Raw genomic sequence first — 19,267 nt, forward strand, 5'->3', positions numbered from 1 at the left:
CAAAACCTCACCTCCCACACCTTGCACTACCACCACACTTCCCACCTCTTACTGGGGATCTTGTTCGTTGTCACCATAGAAATGCTCTCCTGGCTTTCTGCTCCCTCAGCATCAGAAGATGCCCAATAGAAAAACTGGTCCTCATGGCTTTTTCCTCCTCAGGAGTATCCCAAAGTGAGCCAGCTACCCTGCCCCAGGGGTGGGCGAGTGTTCCGGGATGTCAGTGTGCACTGTGTGTGAACATGCCCAACCCCCATGAACCTGCCTGGCCTGGCCCTGGGAGGCTCCCATGGTGCCCTCTGCCCTGATCACTGGGCCTCCTCCCAGTCTCCCAGGCTACAAGCTGTGGGGTGGCCGGAGTTCTCAGTCCTTAGTTCTCAATGCTCAAACTCCTCTCAGTCCCCGTATCTGCTGCCAGTCAAGTCCCAGTAGAACCACCAAACCACCCTTTGCAGCATACAGATTCAGGCTGCAGTGAATGCCACACAGAGCCACACACCAGTGCACACAAGCATCCATGTGCCCATAGACATGCTTGCATGGCCATATGTGCGCACACACAGATGCACACACACAAACAAGTCCTGTATCCAGACACATGCATGGCACCAGGGAGGCTGCAGTAAGGCCTTCTGCTCTCTGCTGCCTTCCTTTCCCTTCACCGGGAGGTTCGAGTTCCCAGGAGTTCCAGCCTTCTCCGACCATTTTCAACCAAAGATGATCCCTGACTCTCCCTGACCCAGAGTTTATAAGGGGGGTGAGGTTCCTACTTAGGGGTACAGAGACATGTGACTAAGTAGAGTTGGGGACACCAGGGCTCAGAGCAGCTCAGGACCAGGGCACACAGTAAGTGCTCAGAGAGGGCTCAGGACCAGCATAGAGCGCACAGTGGGTGCTTAGAGCAGTTCAGAATCAGCACAGGGCATACATTAGGCACCTAGAAATGCTGGCTTCAGAGCTAATGCCACATCATATCAGAAACTTCCCAAACAAGCCTCTGGACCTCCCCAAGCTGGTGTGTCCCCTGGAGGGATCTAGACTAACGTGACCCCTGAGAGGCTGGCAAAAAGCAGAGCAGGAGGACCTCAGGGACCTCCAGCTGGCTGTGGCTCTCCCTGGCTGGAGGATGAGGCTATTTATAGGTCCCCCTTGGCCCAGCCCCCTCTCCCCTGCAAGGCAACAGTGTTCCCCCTTCTCCAGGCTACTGACAGACTGAAGTCCCCTAAGGACACCTTTAAACCCAGAGAGAACCCCAACCTCCTCTACCACCACCCCACTACACCCATGTCTCTTCCCAATCCCCCCACCTTCCCCATGCCACACCTACCCTGCCCACTGTTCCCTGGTCCATCATAAAGCTGCATCCTTCCGTACCTCTGTCCTTCCGTACCTCTGTCCATCCTGCAACCGAACTGGCCAGGGCCACCACCCCCTGCGCCTCCGGAGTTGGAGTTGGGGAAACGCCGCCTCCAGGCTCTGGGGAGACAGCTGCAGCCTGCCCTGTGGCCCCGCCTCTCCCCGCCCTACCCTAGGCCCGCCCCCCGGGCCGCTGGGTCAGCCTCCCTACAATTTCTGAGGTCACCGTCAGTGCCCCTACTCAGTCCCAGGCAGCCCCAATCCCACCAGTAGCACCTCTCTCTCCAGCCACAGCGTCCTCACTGCCCAGAGTCTGCCCTCATCTTCATCTGGGGTTGTCTACACTGCCCACAGAGCCTGCCCCAACCCCAGGCAAGCTTGTCCACACTGCCTTGAAAGTGAGACCAGTGCATTCTCCAGTCGGGGTTGTCCACAATGTCCAGCAATTGAGTTGAGGGTGTGAGATAAGGCAAAAGCTACTCCTTCCGAACCCAGCAACCAACTGAAATGGGGAGCAGGCAACAGAGGGCAGTGTAGCCAGCTATGACTCAGCCCTTGTGTGTCACTGCCTGGGTGCACATGACTGTGTAATTCTCTTCCATATCATCCTTTGGTCACTTTACTTTTATTGAGTGCCTCCTGCTGCTCTAACCCTCTTATACGCTATTTCCCCCAGTGCTCTCCAGCTTGGTGGCATCACCCTGCTTTGCAGAGGAGGAGACTGAGGCTCAGAGCAGGGAGCACTTCTGCTCAGGACAATCCAGTAAGGCAAGGGTGGGGTTGCCTGCAGCCCTGGCAGCCTGGGCCCCTCCCCTGAGCTGTTTGCCCACATGTGGGTGTGCAGGGCTGCATGTAGACCTGTGTCTGGCCGTGTGTTGTTTGTAGGTGCTTTGTGCAGTGTTGGGGGACAAGCACCTGCTCCCCCGGCCCCCTCACATGTTCTCACTTGGCTCACAGGCATGCATTCACAGCTGTCAGCCACACACTCAGCCCCACACACACCCCAGCCACAGACTTCCCATGTACACTGGCCATGCCTAGAGCTGCCCCCGATGGTCCCCGTCCACCTGGGACCATCCGCAGAACATGTGACCTGCAGCCAGCACTTCCCTCTGTGATGACCTGTGTGGTGGGGCCCAGACCTGTGGGGCAGGGCTGGGTATGACCGCCTGGGATGGCACTCAGATGCAGTGTCCTTCTGTGTTGGGGCTCCTGAAAGCGGCATGGCGGTGGCCACGTGTGATGGTGTCTAGATGCTCTGTTTGCTGCCCACACACGGTGAGACTCCACATGGCAGTGACCCAAGATGACAACGTCCAGGTTGTGCAGACACACTGTGACTCCTGAGCATCCACGTGTGATATGAGACCATGTGGCAGTGTCCCCATCCAGCAGTGTCCAGATGCAGTGCCAGATGTGGTACCATCCAGCAACTCCACTGCCCCCCCGGGTCTTCCCATCCAGGTGTGACCCCATCATTGGTCCCTCAGGCTCAGCGGCGGCCAACATGGGCCAGGATGCGGGCGTTGGCGGCGGCTTGCTCCCTGGCCGCCCTGCTCCGGGTATGCTCCAGCAAGATGTGCAGGAGGCCAATGGGGACATCCAGCGAGAGGGTGATGCGGGGACGGGCACGGAGGCCAGGGCTGGGGGAGCCCCTGGCAGCTGAGGGGCCTGTGGTCGTGGCAGCTGGGGGTTTCTCTGAGGCCACAGGGCAGGGAGTGGGCTGCGGACAGTTCTGAGGGGGGGAGCTGGAAGCTGGGACGGGGGTCGCTGAGACAATCAGGACCCTGCCCAACACGAGGACCATCAGCACCAGCAGAGCCCACCGGGTCATCGCGGGGTCAGGCTGCGAGGAGAAAACAGGCTCAGGCCAGGGGCTCAGGGCAGCTGCAGGCCATGGATAGAGATGGATGGGGTGAAGAGAGACAGACAGACAGAGGAAGAGATGGAGAGTCTGAGAGAGAGAACAAGAGATAGAGATTAGAGAGGCCAGGTCAAATACAGAGAGAGAAACAGAGAGAGACGAAGAGAGCCAGGGCCAGAGTGAGACAGAAAATCAGACAGAGCCAGAGAGACAGACAAAAGTGAGGAAGAGAATGACAGAGATGGAGGTAGATAAAGAGATGGTGACACAGAAAACCCAGAAGCAGAAGAGTGACAGAGAAGAAATAGAGTGAGAGAGGAATGGGGCAGAGCAAAATGGAGGGAAACTGGAAGAAAGAGACAGAAGAAGAGACAGAAAAAATGATGGAAATTAAGAGCGATTCAATGGGACAGGAAGACACACAGAGGGCCAAAAGGAGAGACTGAGGTTCTGAGCAAGAGAGTTTGCAGCAGATCCGATTCAGAGAAGGGAAGGACTCGGGGTGGGGGTGGGGCTGAAGCAGAGAAGCAGCCAGAAACCCCAGACCCTCCCAGGACCAGAGACCCTCCATAACTCAACTTGCCAGGTCCATTCAACCGCCAAGACCCCATCCATCCCAACCTGGCACCCGTCCTACCTGTACCAGCCTCCTCTGGGGTAAGTTGGGGGTGCTGTGGTCTGCCTGGGCTGTGCACCAGCAATGCTGTCCTGTGGTCTGATCCTCTGCCCCACCTCAGGGCCCATTATCTCCCTCAGCACCCCTGGGGTTGGGGCTGGGCCATGTTTCCAGCATGAGGCAGCCCCCCACCTTGACTCATCCCCTCCTGGGGACAGCCAGGACACCTCCTCAGCCCCCACCTTATCTACTCCTTTCTGGGGACAAGCTGGAGACCGAGGGCCAAGGGACAGTAACCAGGGATAGGCAGGGACACTCTGTACCCACACCGGACAATACTGACCCCCTGGGGAAAACCTACCCCCCCGAGGTTCCCTCTCTCCCCAAATCGTGACAACAGAGGCCTTTGAAAACAGCAGCTTTAATGCTCCCCAGAAGCAGCAACATGTCATCACAGGCTTAGGTCAAAGGGCAGGTCAGACATCAGTCACGTCCTTCGCTGCCCGCAGCTGCCCCCCCAGAGTGAGTCATTCTGCCAGGGAGGCAGGAGCCACAATGGGGTTTGTCCACAGGGGGGCAAGGCAGACCCACGGGACCAGTCACTGAAATAACGGACATGCACATGCACGCTCACGTGCACACAGGCCTCTAGCACCAAGGGGAGGGACAGCGGGTCCCATTAGACCCCGACTCCTCCAGGGGATGCTGAATGTCAGCTCATTCATCTCCGGGCAGCACCTGGGTAGGGCGGGATGGGAGCAGGCTTCAGCCATCTGACCTTCTCCCCCCAACTCACAGGCCACAGAGAAACACATCAAAGTGGGAAGGGTCTGAGGCCTTGACGGGGGGTGGGGGCTCTTGACCTCAGAGAATGGATCTGTCCTCAGGTCCGTTAAAGGGGGGGGAAGTGGAAGGGGGCATACTGGAGGCTCCACAGCTGGGATTCCATATTCAGTTTTCCAATCTGGAGGGCCGTCCCAGGCACCCCAGTCTGAAAGGGCCCAGGGTCTCACCCAGGACCCTGACCAGGGCTCCTTACTTGTGAGCTGATCTGGGCAGGCTCAGGGGCCCAGGCCCCAGCTGGGCTGGGGGGTTGGTCCATACCTGTTCCCTGACTCTTGGCCAACCAGGGCAGACACCGATGCTCACAGGCCCTCGCGGGTCCCAAAACGGTTGGCATTGCCGCCGCAGCCACCATAGATGAGAGGGGGCGACAGGCCCCCGGGCCACCAGCCACAGCCCGATGGTACCAGCGCAGGGTGTAGGCAGTGCAGGAGCCCTCATCCAGGGGCAGCGAGCAGGGGTCTGGGGTCAGCAGGGGCGGGTAGGAGGTGGTAGGAATCAGAATGGGGTCAGAGAGAGGCCAGAGGTCAGTGAGGGGTCAGCAGGGGTCAACTCTGTCTGCCCAATACCCAGGGCCCCAGCCCCCCATCCTCACCATTGCCATCCCGGGGAGCCTCAAGGTCCTCATATTCCTCCACAGAATACTCCGAGTATTCAGAGAACTCATCATCCTCGGGGGGCACCCGACCTGCACACAGCATGGGGTATGCGGTGAGTGCAGCTGCTGTGGGGCCAGGTACCTGCTGCCTGCGCCTGGCTCTCGGGGTGGGTGGGCAGCACCAAATTCCCCAGGTGTGTGCACAAGAGCATCCATGCACACGCCCTGCATGTAGACCCCCTGTGTGGGATATGTGCCCTGCATGCAGGCGCACACACATGTGTTTCTCTGCCCCACCACGGGTGCCCCTGGATCCAGCTGTCCTCACCTTCGTCCTCTGCATGAGAGACCCGGAGCACGGGCACGGGGTGGAGCTGGGGGCCGGCCGTGTCTGCAGCAAAACTAGGGAGAGGTCCTGGAGCAAAGAGCAGGGGCCCAGGGACCTGGGGTCATCACGGGCCGCTGCCCCAGCTGTGCCCTTGCTAAGAGGACCCAGGTGGTTGGCAGGGCAGGGCCCAGGGTGAGGAAATCCAGAGAGCAGGGACTCCAGAAAACTACTCACGTGATCCAGACGCAATAAACTGGCCCTGGCAGGCTGGAGGGGACAGAAGAGGCAGAGAGTGACCAAGGACAGGGAAGAGAGATGGAACGAGGCAGAAAAGCACACACACGGGGTAGAGAGGTATACAGAGACATGGCAGGAAGAGGGCGGCAGAGAGACCAGCAGAGAGAAGGAGAGAGAGGAAGAGAGAGAAGTCGAGAGGGGGGAGAGAAAGACAGCATGAGAAGACAGACAGGAAGGATGAGAGAGAAGTTGGAAACAAGTGGACAGAGGGAGAGCCAGAGACCATCAGAAACAGGCAGATATGGGGAAGGGGATGGAGAGAGCAAGGGCCAGAGCCAGAGAGAACGACAGTAGTTGCAGGCAGAGAGAGATGGGGAGAGAAAGGTTCACTCTCTGAGGGGCCATCACCGATCCAGCAGGCCCAGCTCTGCTCCCACCCCTGCCCCCTCCACAGACGCCCACACGGGGCATCCAGGAATAAGGGGACCCCAGCAGCCCGGGCCTCCACCTCTGTGTCTGTCAAGTGTGTCCATCTGTCAGGACATGTGTCATTTCTGCATGTCCATCTGTCCGTGGGGCTCCTGCCTGTGTGTCCATCTGTCATCTCTGTCAGCATGGGTGCCACCTGTGTGTCTGCCTGTCGGGTCCATCTCCTCTCGAGTGTCTTCATTCCTGCAGGCAGCAGCCGATGCCCTGTGTGTCTGTCCATATCTGCATGACGTCTCCGCTTGGGGAATGTCCTGTCACGGCGTCTGTCCTTTAGCATGCATGCCCATCTGCCCGTCCGTCCATCGGTGTGTGTGTTTGACTACGGTGGTTCTGTCCTTCAGCATGTGTCCGTCCATCTCTGGCCATCTCCTTGGCTGCTTACTGCCCCTAAGTCCTGGGGACCCTCCCTGCCCCTGTCTGGAGAGCTGGGCTGGGGGGGATGGGGCCAGGAGACCCTGGGCTGGGGCCCACTCACCGCAATGCTGACTCATCTCCTGACGCACAAAGCCCCGAATGTCGTCCTCCTGGGAGCACAAGACCACAAGCAACATGAAGAACCCAGAGGTCTTGGGAAGCACACGGGGTGCGTGATGCAGCGATCACAGAGGGACGGCGGAGGCCTAGGGCCCAGGGGGGCCGGGTGTTGGGGTGGGAGGCAGGACCCCAGCCCACCCAGGCACACTCACCGTCAGTGCAGCTTCTCCTTTCTCGCCACGCAGGCCGGAGGGCCCCGGCCGCCCCTATGTGCAATGGATGGGACCGGGCTGTGACCTCTCATCTCAGGGACACCAGAGGTCACCCAATCTTTGATCCCAAGCTCAGGAACCCCCACTCACCTGCTCTCCCCTCTCGCCGGGGGTCCCAGGGGGCCCAGGAGCCCCCACCACACTCTCTCCAGGGGGACCCCGCTCACCCTGTCAGACACAAGGAACAAAATGAGCCAAGTCAGAAGCAGAGAGTCAGAAGTTGGGAAAGTCAGGGATCATAGGTTCAGAGGTTGGGGCAGGGAGATTGGGAGATGGATTGCAGGGTCAGAGGTTAGTGAGGTTGGGAGGGTCAGGGGTCAGAGTAAGGATTCTTCACCTTCTGGCCCTGAAGTCCTTCAGGGCCTTTGGGACCAGCACTGCCAGGTGGCCCAGGGGGACCACTGGAGCCGTCATTGCCCCTGGGCCAGGGAAGCCCCCCAATTCCCGGAAGCCCCTGGAGAGAGACAAGTCAGGGTCAGTGATGAGTCCCCAGAGATGACCCACTCCCCAGAGAGCACGTTCCCCACATGCACCGTGACGTTGCCCTCAACTCACCCCTCGCCTTTGTCGCCCTGGTCACCCTTGGTCCTGCTTGCCCATCAAAGCCTCGGTCACCCTAGCAGAAGAAGCGTGAGAGAACCTCCACCCTGACCTCCCTCTACTCAACCCCCACGATGCCCAATTCCCATGAGCTTCCACGACCCCGCTCCGTCTGATCCCACCAGTCCAGGATCCCCATGACCTCCACCCCAATGAAGCACTCACTACCCTGACCCCAGTCACCTCCCTCACACTGACTCCCACCCACTGTGACCCCGTCCTGATCTACATGAACTCCAAATCCTCCATCTCTGAACACTAAATCTCCATGACCCCTGCCCCTGTGGCTCCAACCCCTGCTGAAACCTCAAGAGCAGCCCCAGCCCACCCCCCACAACCTTCTTTGACTGCAACTCCATGACCCCACCATGGAGCTCCCTTGCCCCACCCTGAACCTCCTGATGTCCAGTGCCCACAGATCCTGTACCTTGGGACCGATCAGACCCTCCTTCCCTGGGGCCCCTGACTGGCCCGGCACACCTGCTCTCCCTGGAGAAGAGGACACATGGGTGAGTCCCAGGCCCACCCACCCCCTCCCCATTCTCGTGTGCCCCATACTTACCAACTCTCCCTTTGCGCCCCGGCCAGCCCGGGGCGGCCAGGGTACCAGCTTCTCCTCTCCCGCAAGCCCAGGTGAGTCGTCAGCCTTACATCTTAGGCCCCGTGACCCCCCCATACCCCGCTACCCTCTCTATACCTTGTCCCCCTTCTCTCCGTCAAGGCCACAGCACCCTTCAGCCCCTGTTCACCCTGAGAAAAGAAAAGCAGATGAAAACCCGACTTCCAGATACCTCGCCCTGTGGACCTCTCGATCCTGAACCCAAATCTCCAAACTGGCCACAGCACTCCAACCTTTGATCTAACACTTTCAACCTCAGGTACCCCAACATCCGACTCCAGCTGTCTGGCCTCCAACCCCAATACCCCATCCCTCAATAGCGAGCGCTCCTGACCAGGACCCAAACGAGAACCAGGCTCCTTCCCACCTTGAGGCCCCAGGACCCATGAAGCCGACATCTCCTTTTGCTCCTTGGACACCAGGGACTCCATCCTTCCCCGAGGGTCCCTGAGGGCAGAGGGGTCAATGTAAGGTCAGGGGAGGTCAGTGAGGGATCCAAGGGACTTACCCTGGATTTCATGGGCAGGGACACCATGGGTGGGAGTCACCAGTGGAGGCCAGGGCCTCTAGAAGGGCAGAGCTTTTCATGGGGACAGGGTCATTTCCACTGGGGGCAGGGGTCACTGTGTGGGTGGAGACTGGAGGTGGAGCCCCTGGACAACATGAGGACATCACAAGAGCAGTGGGTCCTCTAAGGTCAAAGGCTACCACGTGGTGGGACCACCATGTGGATGAGGGCCCGGTGAGACAGGGTCCCTGTGGAGCAGGGGCAGCTTACCGGGTCACCTGGAATCCCTGCAGCACCAGGTTCGCCCTGTGGGAAACAGATGAGAAGGGGTTGGGGTGGTGGCCCTTCAGTGTGAGCAAGTGTTCCCATGGGCTGGTGTATCTGCTACACCTGCAGCCAATCATTGACTCTGGCCTGGGCCCAGGCCACACACAGATCATGTGTGAACACACATGACCAACATCAAGGCAGACTGGAAACCCTCCATCATCAGAGGACACCATGGGGCAGGTGTGTGTGACGCATGCTCTGGTCTGTGGGGGCTTGCCTTGGATCCTGTGAGTCCACGTGCTCCCAGCAACCCGGCAGAGCCCTTCTCACCAGGCTCCCCCTTGGTGCCCTGTGGGAGTGACCAGGAGAGGGACACAGTCAGGATCAGATGAGGCTGAAGGCTAGGGGCATGGTAGGAACCCATCAGCTGGGGCAGGGCACCCAGTGTCACTCCCACTGGCCACCCCACATGCCCCGTCCCTTCCTGCCCAGGCCACAGGAGGGTGGGGCTGGGGGCTGTGGCTCACTCCTCGCCCCAGGATCCCCAGACTCTGGCCCCCTCCATCTTACCACTGGACCCCTAACCCCACCTGGAGCCCCCGTAACACCCGAGGAGCCCCCGTCCTACCCCAACAGATCACACAGAGCCCACAGCTCACAGAGCTCCCCTCCTGAGCCCACGCAGAGACCCATGAGCTTCCTTAGAGCCCCCATCCTCACAGCCTCCCCACGCTGAGACCCTTGAGCCCTTAGGCCCCCCATCCTCACAGCCTCCCCATAGAGTCACTATAATGCTTAGAATCCCCCCTGCCCCCTGAAGCCCCCTCCCACCTTCACAGATCCCCACAGAGCCCCCACAGCCCACAGGACCCCTCCTGACCCTGTATAGAGTACCCCATGCTCTTCACCGTACCTTTTCTCCGGGGTTCCCAAAGTCTCCCCGGGGTCCTTTTTCACCATCTATGCCCCGAGGCCCTCGTTCACCCTGGGTCAGGGGTCAGAAGGCAGGGTCGGGGCTGAGGGTTTGTGCTCTCAGATCCCCTAGCCCAGCCCCACAGGACCCCTCCTGCATCCAAGGAAGACCCCATCTCCACGGGGACCAGAACCACTCACCGTGGTCCCCTTGGGACCCTGTGGCCCTGGAGGTCCCATGATCACGGCTGAGTCACCCTGGGCAGGGGAAGGGGCAGCCAGAGGGGTCAGGGGTACCCTTAGTGCCCCGCTCCTGCCCTCCCCCTTGCCCACACTCACCTTGTCACCTTTTAGCCCTGCAGTTCCAGCGTCACCCTATTCAGTGGGAGAGCGTAAGTCCGTTCAAACTGGGGGGCCCTCAGCCCTGAGATGCAAGCTCCCTCTCCACCCTCACCTACCCCCAGGAAACTTCTCCCCAGACTCTTACCTTCTCCCCACGCTCCCCCCGGATGCCTGGGGGCCCCTGTGTGGAAGAAGAACACTGAACTGAGAGAACGTGGGGGGACTAGCGGGGAGACAACTCAAAGAGCAGGGGAGGACTGAAGGGGGCCTGAGGGAATGAGGGAGACGAGGAGGATGGGGGCTGGGGGAGGACATGTGCCCCAAGGAGTTAGGGGAGGATGTAGGGAGCAGGCTGCCGCGGCACCTCAGGGACACAGGGGGCACAGGCAGGGGACCGATCGCCCCACTGGACACCGTCCCAAGGGGACCCACCGTGAGTCCTCGGGTCCTCCTGGCCGGGGCGGCCGTCTTCACCCTGGATGGTGACATCAGGTTCATTGACTCAGGAGGTTGGAGATCAGAGGCAAGAGCAGTGATGAACGGGGCCCCAATGTGGCCCCCAGAGGCGGGCCGTGGCCGCAGAGCAGGACATACGTACCCGGACACCTGGCTCCCCCGCTCGCCTCGGCCCCAGGCAGCCTGCTCCAGGGTCTCCCTGCAGAGCAGCAGGACACCGAGGATAAAAGAGAGGGATGGAGGGGAACGGGGTCAGTGCAAGGTCATTATGGCAGGTGGGGTCATGGGAAGCAGCGAGGGACTGAGGGTCATGGGAGGTCAGCACAGGACACAGCCAGCAGCCTCGTCCCACCTACCTTGTCTCCTTTGAGTCCGGAGGCTCCAGGTGCCCCCTGTGAGTCAGAGTAAGTAGGTGAGGGTCCCACTGCCCCTCAAGTCCCCCCCATACCCAGCCATGGAGCGAGGCACAATCCCCAGCATAAGTCCTCATGGACAGACTCCAACACACCGGGCAGCCAGACACGTGGGGGTCTTGGGGGCTTCTACTCACCACTGACCCTGGTGGTCCAGGCGGCCCCAGGGGCCTGGAGCACCTTCTCTCCCTGGGGGGCCTGACAGACCCTACAGGAAAAAGTGGGGCAAGAGAGGCAGAGTGACCTGGGAACCCTCCTCCCCCTCTGTCCCTAAGACCAGCAGCAGCCCAGGCAGGGCCAGGGCCGCTTCCTCACCCGCCCCCAGATTCAGAGTCCTGAGGCCCCAGCCCCCAGGCCCCACACGCTGCCCCCAGCCCCCTCACCCGCTCTCCGCTGGGGCCCGCCTGACCCGTCTCTCCTCGAGGGCCTGTCTGACCAGGGAACCCGATGACACCAGGAGCACCAGGGGGGCCGGGGGCACCCGAATCTCCCTGAAACAGAGAGCAGAGGGCGCGGTGGGACTGCGGGAACTCTCCCCAGGACTGGCCCAGAATTCCCTCTTCCCCCCCACGCCCGGGGCCTCCCAGCCTGCTGCCCCCACCACTGGGGATGGGGCACTGACCTTCAGACCTGGAGGACCAGTGGGCCCAGGGGAGCCCTGGATCCCGACTCCTGGGTCACCCTTCAAGGGAAAAGGGGATCAAATCAGGCTCAGAGAGTCTCAGGGCCGTAAGTCCCCAGCAGGAGCCCTTTGGGGTACACACACCTTGTGACCCTTGAGTCCTGGAGCCCCTTTCTGACCCTAAAAAGACAAAGTAAACAGCACTTGAGAGGGCAGGAACATGAGTAGTGACCTCACACATGGTCCAAAATATCCCCCGGAGAGCTCAGATGTGATCACAGACACATGGGGACTCAGACACGAGACCAGGGATTGGCTCCCAGGGGGCTCGGATGTGACCATGGACCCAGGAGGGTACAGAGGGAAGCTCAGATGTGACCACAGATCCGTGGGCGTCTGGGTGTGACCACAAACACGTGGCGCTTGCACACGAGCCCAGACATATGGGACTGCGGATGTGAGTGAGCAGATACACGGAGCTCAGACGTACACACATAAACACAGGATGTCACACGCGTCTGCTCATGGGGAGCTCAGATGGCACGACAGATATATGACCTCAGATACACACAGCACCGGGGAGGGGAGCGGGTTATAAACACAGGGCCAAGGACAGGCCCACAAGACATGAGCACACGTGAGTGTTCAGCCTTGGTGAGGAGCAAGACCAAGGCTGGGCACACGGGAGCACAATCGGGCCCCAACCCCTGGGAGTGAGGAAGCCAAGGCTCCTGGAGCCCATGCAGCCAGGCTCAGGGACGCAGACACGTGCTCAGGCCCAGGATTGTCCCCTGTCTCTACGATCACACGCCTCAACCCATGCTCAGGCTTGCTCAGACCCCAGACTCACATCTTCCCCAGGATCTCCAGGCTCCCCTGCACGGCCGGTGTCACCCTGCACAGAAGGGACAGTGAGGGAGGTCTGGCCACCCAGCCTGACGCGTCTCTGCCCCGTGTTCAGGCCCTGGGTCCAGGCCCCCCTCACCTTCTCCCCCCGTGGTCCTGGCAGTCCTCGGTCACCTTTGGCTCCCTGTAGAGATGGGGGTCAGGAGGCAACATAGGGCACAGGGTCAAGGAGGAAGGCATGAGAACAGGCTCGAAGGTGAGGCGTATTATGGAGGTTGAAGGTCATGAGGGGTGGGAAACCGATGGGTCAAAGGTCACCTGCTGTCAGAGGTTCCACACTCACCGGCTCACCCACCAGGTCTCCAGCAAGGCCTCCGGGGGCTCCCTGATGAGGGAGAGGGGTCAGTGGGGTTTCTTGGCCCCTGCCACTCGGCCCCTCCTCCCAGGCCTCCCACACACTCACCTTCTCTCCCTTTTCTCCAGGGGCCCCGACGCCAGCCTGTGAAGAAGTGCTGAGTGAGTTACCTAACCTCCTTCCTTCCAGGGGAGATGTGGAGACTAAGGCTCGGGGTGGGGCAGAGAAGTTGGTACAGAGGGCAGGGTCAGGGCGAAAGATCACCTGTCCGGGGGTGCCCATGGGTCCAGGCTCTCCTTTGGGTCCCACAGGGCCGGGCAGACCTGGTGACCCCTGCAAGAGAGCAGTGTGAGGGACTCGGCTTGCTGCCTCTGGCGCCCCGCCCCTCCTCATTCTCAGGCACGCAACTGGGCACCCCCATTACAGGCCAGCCGTGAGCTCCCCCAGAACACGCACCGGCACACCAGGGGCTCCTCTGTCTCCATCTTTTCCACTGACACCATCACGACCTGGAGCTCCTGGCTTCCCCTCCCCCCCCCTGAGAGGCAGGAGCTCTGTCAGGGGCCTGCCCACTCACCTCTGACCCCTGGAGCCCAGCCCCTGACCCCCAGGACTCACCACTTGTCCAGGCAAACCTGGCGCCCCCTGCGGACCCTGAAGGGGAACAAGTCAGATGTAATAGGGGTCATGAGACAAGGGGACATGGGGCAAAGGACAAAGGAGGAGACGGGAAGACATGGGATCCAGGAGACAGGGACATGGTGTCTCTCGGGGGCCACAGGGGACTCACTCACCACAAGGCCCGAAGGGCCCGGGGGGCCGGGGAGTCCCACAGGCCCTAGCGGTCCAGGCAGGCCCTGGGGAGAGAAAATGTTCAGGCGACCAAACCCCACCTCCCACCCATCTCCCCATGACCCTAACCCACGAGCTGGGCCACTCACCCTTCCTGGTGGTCCTGTCTCTCCAGGCTCCCCCTGCAAAGGACCCCACAGATGGCTGAGAGACTCCTCAGACCCAGGCCAAGGGCAGACCCCACGTGGATGGGGGCACTCGGAACTCAGCCTCACTGCAGGCGACGGCACCCCAGCAGGGGCCTCCTCCTCCTTCCGCCCACATACCCGCACACTCCGTACTCACCTTCAGGCCAGAAGGTCCCTGGGGTCCTGCAGGGCCAGCCAGACCCTAGAGAAAAGCATCAAGGGAGGGGACAGGAGTCTGAGATATCAGTCTGGGCTCAGGGATTAACATAAATAAGGCCTGACCCATCCTATCCTTCCCTGACCCCTACCAGGCAGCCCTCCCTCCCCGTCACTCACCGGGGCACCGGGCGGTCCAGGGTCTCCGTGGCCACCCTGTTGGTGAGACAGAGAGTCTGACGACAGGGAGCCAGCCACACCCCACCAGGGAAACTGAGGCAGCACTGCCCATAGTGGGGGATTGGGTATAGGGTAGGGGCCGGAGGGTTGAGGGTTCCAGGGTACTCACCACAGGGCCAGGGGCTCCCCTTGCACCCTGTGGACCCTGGAGAGAAAAGGGGCTGCTGAGCCTCCAGCTGGGCCTCACTTGGGCCGGTCCTCACCCCGGGGACCTTTGCTTGGGGCCTACAGGTCCCCACCCCTCTCAGATCCAGCTCTTCACTATGCTGGCTGCTGCTGAGACCCACATACTCATCGGCTGCCCTCCATGCATAACCCACATGGGTCCCCCACCACCATACACAGACAGTCCATCTCTCACAGACCTCACCCCCCAGGCACCCAGGCATGGCCCACCCCTCCTGGGGAACACACACACACAGCTGCCAGCACACCTCAGAGGGAGGGGGAGGCCTGTGGGTTCCTGAGGGTCGCGGTTCCCCAGAGCCTGGGCCAGGCCGCCCCCACCACCACTCACCGGCTTCCCTTCGGGCCCAGCCACACCGCGCTCTCCTGGTAGACCCTGGAGAAAACAGGTTTGAGGCCACACTGCCCCTGCCCTCGCATCCCAGCTTCCCCTCCACCCACCATGCTCCTGGACAGTCGGACACAGGACCAGACAGTCCCAGGCAGCGCAGAGCCCAGCGCTGCACAGAGGACCATGGAAGAGCCGTGTTCTTGCACATGTGTGGCCCGTGGGCCGAGGACTCACCGGGCTGCCGTTGTGACCCCTCTCTCCAAGCTCTCCCCGGTCTCCTTTGATGCCTGCTCCTCCCTGCAAGTGGAGTGTCATGGTCTGAGCCCTCGATTCCTGCCATGTACATACACATACCACCCCATCCGTCCCCACAGATGGGGGGGAACACTTGGGGGGAGTGGGAGGCCTCACCTTGTCTCCTTTGGGGCCCTGGTTGCCATCGCTGCCCGGCTCCCCCTGTGGGACGAGATGTCAAGCCAGGCCCCAGTGCCACGGCAGGGGGTGGCCCCAGGTTGATGCCACACACTGACCTTAGCACCCTTGAGTCCAGGGGGTCCTCGTTCTCCAGAGAGCCCAGGATCTGGCCCATCCACAGACACCTACACACACAGGGTCACAGAAAGAGATGTGTCTGTCACCAAGCACAGGGTCACAGAGGGTTAGGGGGTCCAAGACCCCACATGGAGCCTCCTGGGGCCCAGACCAAGGGCAGCCTCCCAGTGAGAGCAGACTTGGGCCTATGGTAGGGCTGGGGGAGCACCTTGGGGCCAGGGGGGCCAGGAGGTCCAGGGAGGCCAGGAGAACCGTCTCTGCCCTGCAGAAAAGAAGAAAATGAAATGGCTGGCCCAGCACAGCCCCTAGGAGGTCCCCACCCCTGGAGCCCCATCCCAGCTCACCTGTTCTCCACGTTCTCCTTTTTCTCCCCGTTCTCCCTGAAATGCAGATTGTGGAGTGAGGGCTGTGTCCAGGGGGAGTCCCACCCCTCCCAACCCCACTTTCCTGGCCTTCCCCAGGCAGCCCCCAGGCTCACCCTCTCTCCTGGCTTTCCTGCCTCCCCCACACCCCCAGCCTGACCTGGGAGCCCAGGAATGCCAGGCTTTCCAGGCTCCCCGGCAAGGCCAGGAAGTCCAGGGGAGCCCCTCTCCCCAAGGGCCAGGCCAGGCGGCCCCTGAGGACCAGGGTCTCCACGATCTCCCTTCAGCCCGCGTTCTCCAGGAAGACCCACGGGTCCCTGCGGGAGCAGAAGAGGGAATGTTGGGGACCAGCCGTATCACAACCCCCACAGCCACCCCACTGAGCAGCCACCACCACTCACCTCCTTGCCCAAGGGTCCCGCTCGCCGGGTTCCCCCTTGAGGCCACGACGCCGTTCAGGCACAGGCAGGAAACCCCCGGAGATCTCATCCCAGGTCTCCACAATCTCCCGCAGGGCAGACATCTAAGGGACGGTGAGGGGTCAGAGGAGCAGGACCCACAGGGGCAGCCACCCAGCCCCTGGGCCCCGGGGACACCAATCGCTCCAGGGGGCCCACCCTGGCCCCACCCCCAGCACCGAAACAACCTACCTTGATGCCAGCAGTATCCAGGAATCGCTCCACATTCTGGGGACACAAGCTGGGTGAGGGGCTGCCCACGGAGGAGAAGCCCCTGCCTCTTGCCACACCCTGCCCTGGAAACAGCTTCCACGCCCTTTAGCCCTTGGTTGAAGCCTGGCTCGAGGCCCCTGGGAGCCCCTCCCTGGCATGTCCCCAAAGTGAAGTTTCCCTGGGGTGGAGGCACATGGACCCCCACTAGGGTGGGGAGCCAAGCACAAACCTGGGGTCCTCCATGGCAAGGGCAAGGGGATGGGAAGGAGGCCCCTTTGGGCCCACAGGACCCAAGGTTTGCTCACCGCCATGCTCCCAGGTTCTCCTCTCAGGCCACGCTCACCAGGGAGGCCCTGGAAAGACCAAGACAGGAGCTGCAGGGGCCCAGCTTGTGGGGCACGCATGTGTGTATGGGAAAGGGCTGCTGAGGCCATCTGGGCATGCAAAAAAGGTGGGGGCCTTACCTGATCCCCTTTGGATCCAGTTTCCCCACGCTCACCCTGTGAAAAAAGAATGATCAGCCAGGTGGGGAAATGTCCCCCAGCCCCGGTTCCCCTCACCATAGTCCCTACCCAACATACGCACACTCACCTTGGGGCCCATGTTCCCTGGGACACCAGGAAAACCCTGAGACATTCCAGAGAAAACAAAGGGGTCACAGAGGATCACAGCACCCCAGGAGTGCACCCGGTGGGAACACAGTGGTCCCTGTTGCACTCAGGTCCCAGAGCGGCCCTGGACACTCACCTGGCCAGAGGGGCCGACCTGCCCCGGGAGGCCTGGGGGGCCCTGGAGTCCAGGGCCACCAGGAGCTCCGCGCTCACCCTTGGGGCCATCGCGACCCTGCAGAGGATGCAGCCAGCGTCAGGACCCTGCAACCCCGGAAACGGTGGAGCCACATCTCACAGGAGCAGGGGCAATACTCACATCTCTCCCGGGGCGCCCGAGTCACCCTTCTCTCCCTAAAAAAGGCAGAGTGTTTCAGACACAGTCCCCGTCTGAGGCCAGAGCAGATCCCAGGTCAGGGGACGGGGGCTTTACCTTTCTCCCATCTTCTCCAGGATCCCCAGCTTCTCCCTGTGGGCAGAGAACACACATCAGCCCAAACATTCATCAGCGTCTGGCTGTAAGCCCCTGCCTTGGCAGATCTCAGATGACACTACGTCTGTGCCTGTAGCTCCATGCCTCTGCATGTCTTAGGGCCTGGCCGGTGGCCATCTGAGTGAGCCGGCGCAGGTCTGAGGGCGTGCCTGAGTGGGTCTGCTCACCTCACTGCACTAGTCCTCCTGTCTCTGTTTCTAGATGTAACTCAACATCCATGCATTGCTGGGGTGGTGAGTTTCTGCAGGTCCTGGGTGTATGCGTGTATGTGTCCATGTGTGTCTCAGCATGTGTGGGGGGGAGGGGTCTGGGAGGTGCCTGTGTGCCTCAGCCTGTCTGCACATCTTGGCCCAGGTCTGCAGTATGGACATGGGCTTATAAGTGCATACATGGGATTGGACATGTGTCTGCATGTCCCTGGTGCATTGGCAGTTAGCTGTGTGTTGTGCCATCTGTCTGTATGCCTGCATATCTCTGTGTGTATGGTCACATGAGGTGGGTGACCGTGGATAGAAATGCATGTGTTGGCACATCCAGCTTGTGTCACATGTCAAGGTCATGGATGTGTCTCAGCACAGGTCTACATGCAGCCCTGCGTGCATGTAAACTACAAGTTGGAATGGAATGGAGGTATCTGTGTGTCACTGTGTCTACAAATGTCCCTGAATGTCTTCACGCCAGTGTGTCTGCACACCTCCGTCTGCTCCTGTCTCTATGGGTTATCTCAGCTTGTGCCAGCCCATCCAGGCACAGGATGTTAAGTGCCTGTGAGACTGCAGGTGTGTGCACCGGGACGTGCGCATCAAGAGAGGTCTGCGTATCTGGACTCAGCACAGCTCAGCGTGTATCTGTGTGTCTGCCTCATGTGTATCTAGGCATCCAGGCTGTGTACATGTGCCGGCATTTCTCAGTGGGTTTTGCCTCAGCTGCCCTGGACACTCACGTTTTTCCCATTCAGGCCAGGTTTGCCATCTTCGCCTGGCTTTCCCTGTAGGAAAAGGTCACAGAGATGTCAGGGCTGGGGTCAGGGTTGTCAGGGGGCAAAGGGTAACACGAAAGCCTGGACTCACCAATGCTCCAGGGGGTCCTGGAGGGCCTGGGGGGCCCTGTTCTCCTCGGAGGCCTGGAAGCCCCTGGAAAAAAGTCTTTGCTAGGATTGAGGGGACCACTGAAATATCCCCTGAGGCACACCTCAGTCACTGGAAGGACCCCACTGAGCTCCTCCTCCAGTGCAGAGACCCTCAGGATTAGGAGGCCCCACTGAGACCCCCTAAGGCAGAGACCCCAAGGGTTAGGGAGGATCCTGCTGAGATTCCCAAGGGAAGAACCCCCTGAACTTGGGGGGCCTGCTAAGACCCCCAAGGCAGAGAAAGAAGGTCAGGAAGAAGGACCCTACTGAAACTCATCTACCAGGGATCGAGATCCCTCCAAGGGCAGGGCTGGACCAACTCCCCTTCTCCTGCTGATGCGGTGACCAAGATGACCTGGCTGGAGCTTGTATCTGGACCCCTGAGCCACCCCCTGCCCCAGCATCTCCCCTCACTTACGTCTCGTCCTGGGTCCCCAACTTTGCCTGTAGTGCCCTAAGGAGACACTCAAAGTCAGGGAGTTTGTCATGGTCATGGAGTCAGGGACATGCCTGATGACATGACCACTAGTTCCACCCAC

The 19,267-nt window shown here is 60.8% G+C and overlaps 2 protein-coding genes across 3 annotated transcripts in view; both read right to left on the reverse strand.

Moving 5' to 3' along the window:
• PFKFB4 (6-phosphofructo-2-kinase/fructose-2,6-biphosphatase 4) overlaps window positions 1-1,414 on the reverse strand; it is a 50,712-nt gene extending 49,298 nt beyond the window's left edge. The window contains exon 1 of one of the 2 annotated variants that reach the window (XM_037850327.1): window positions 1,375-1,414. Coding sequence is in view for 1 of the 2 variants with exons in the window: in XM_037850308.1 (XP_037706236.1) it covers window positions 1,328-1,364 (37 nt within the window). In the remaining variant the exon portion in view is untranslated. Of the gene's footprint in view, window positions 1-1,327 lie in introns of both variants that reach the window. The other variant, XM_037850308.1, reaches the window with a different exon arrangement.
• A 1,434-nt stretch (window positions 1,415-2,848) lies between these two features.
• UCN2 (urocortin 2) lies at window positions 2,849-3,190 on the reverse strand. Its single transcript, XM_037829032.1, has one exon. It carries the CDS (start codon window positions 3,188-3,190, stop codon window positions 2,849-2,851), a length of 342 nt encoding a protein of 113 aa, XP_037684960.1.
• Window positions 3,191-19,267: the final 16,077 nt, after the last annotated feature.

Source organism: Choloepus didactylus, chromosome 1, assembly GCF_015220235.1.
Source record: "Choloepus didactylus isolate mChoDid1 chromosome 1, mChoDid1.pri, whole genome shotgun sequence".
In the NCBI taxonomy this organism is placed as follows: Eukaryota; Metazoa; Chordata; class Mammalia; order Pilosa; family Megalonychidae; genus Choloepus; species Choloepus didactylus.

What these genes read in the sequence shown, in the direction of transcription:
- UCN2 (XM_037829032.1), bottom strand. Translation starts at nt 3,190, where the DNA reads ATGACCCGGTGGGCTCTGCTGGTGCTGATGGTCCTCGTGTTGGGCAGG.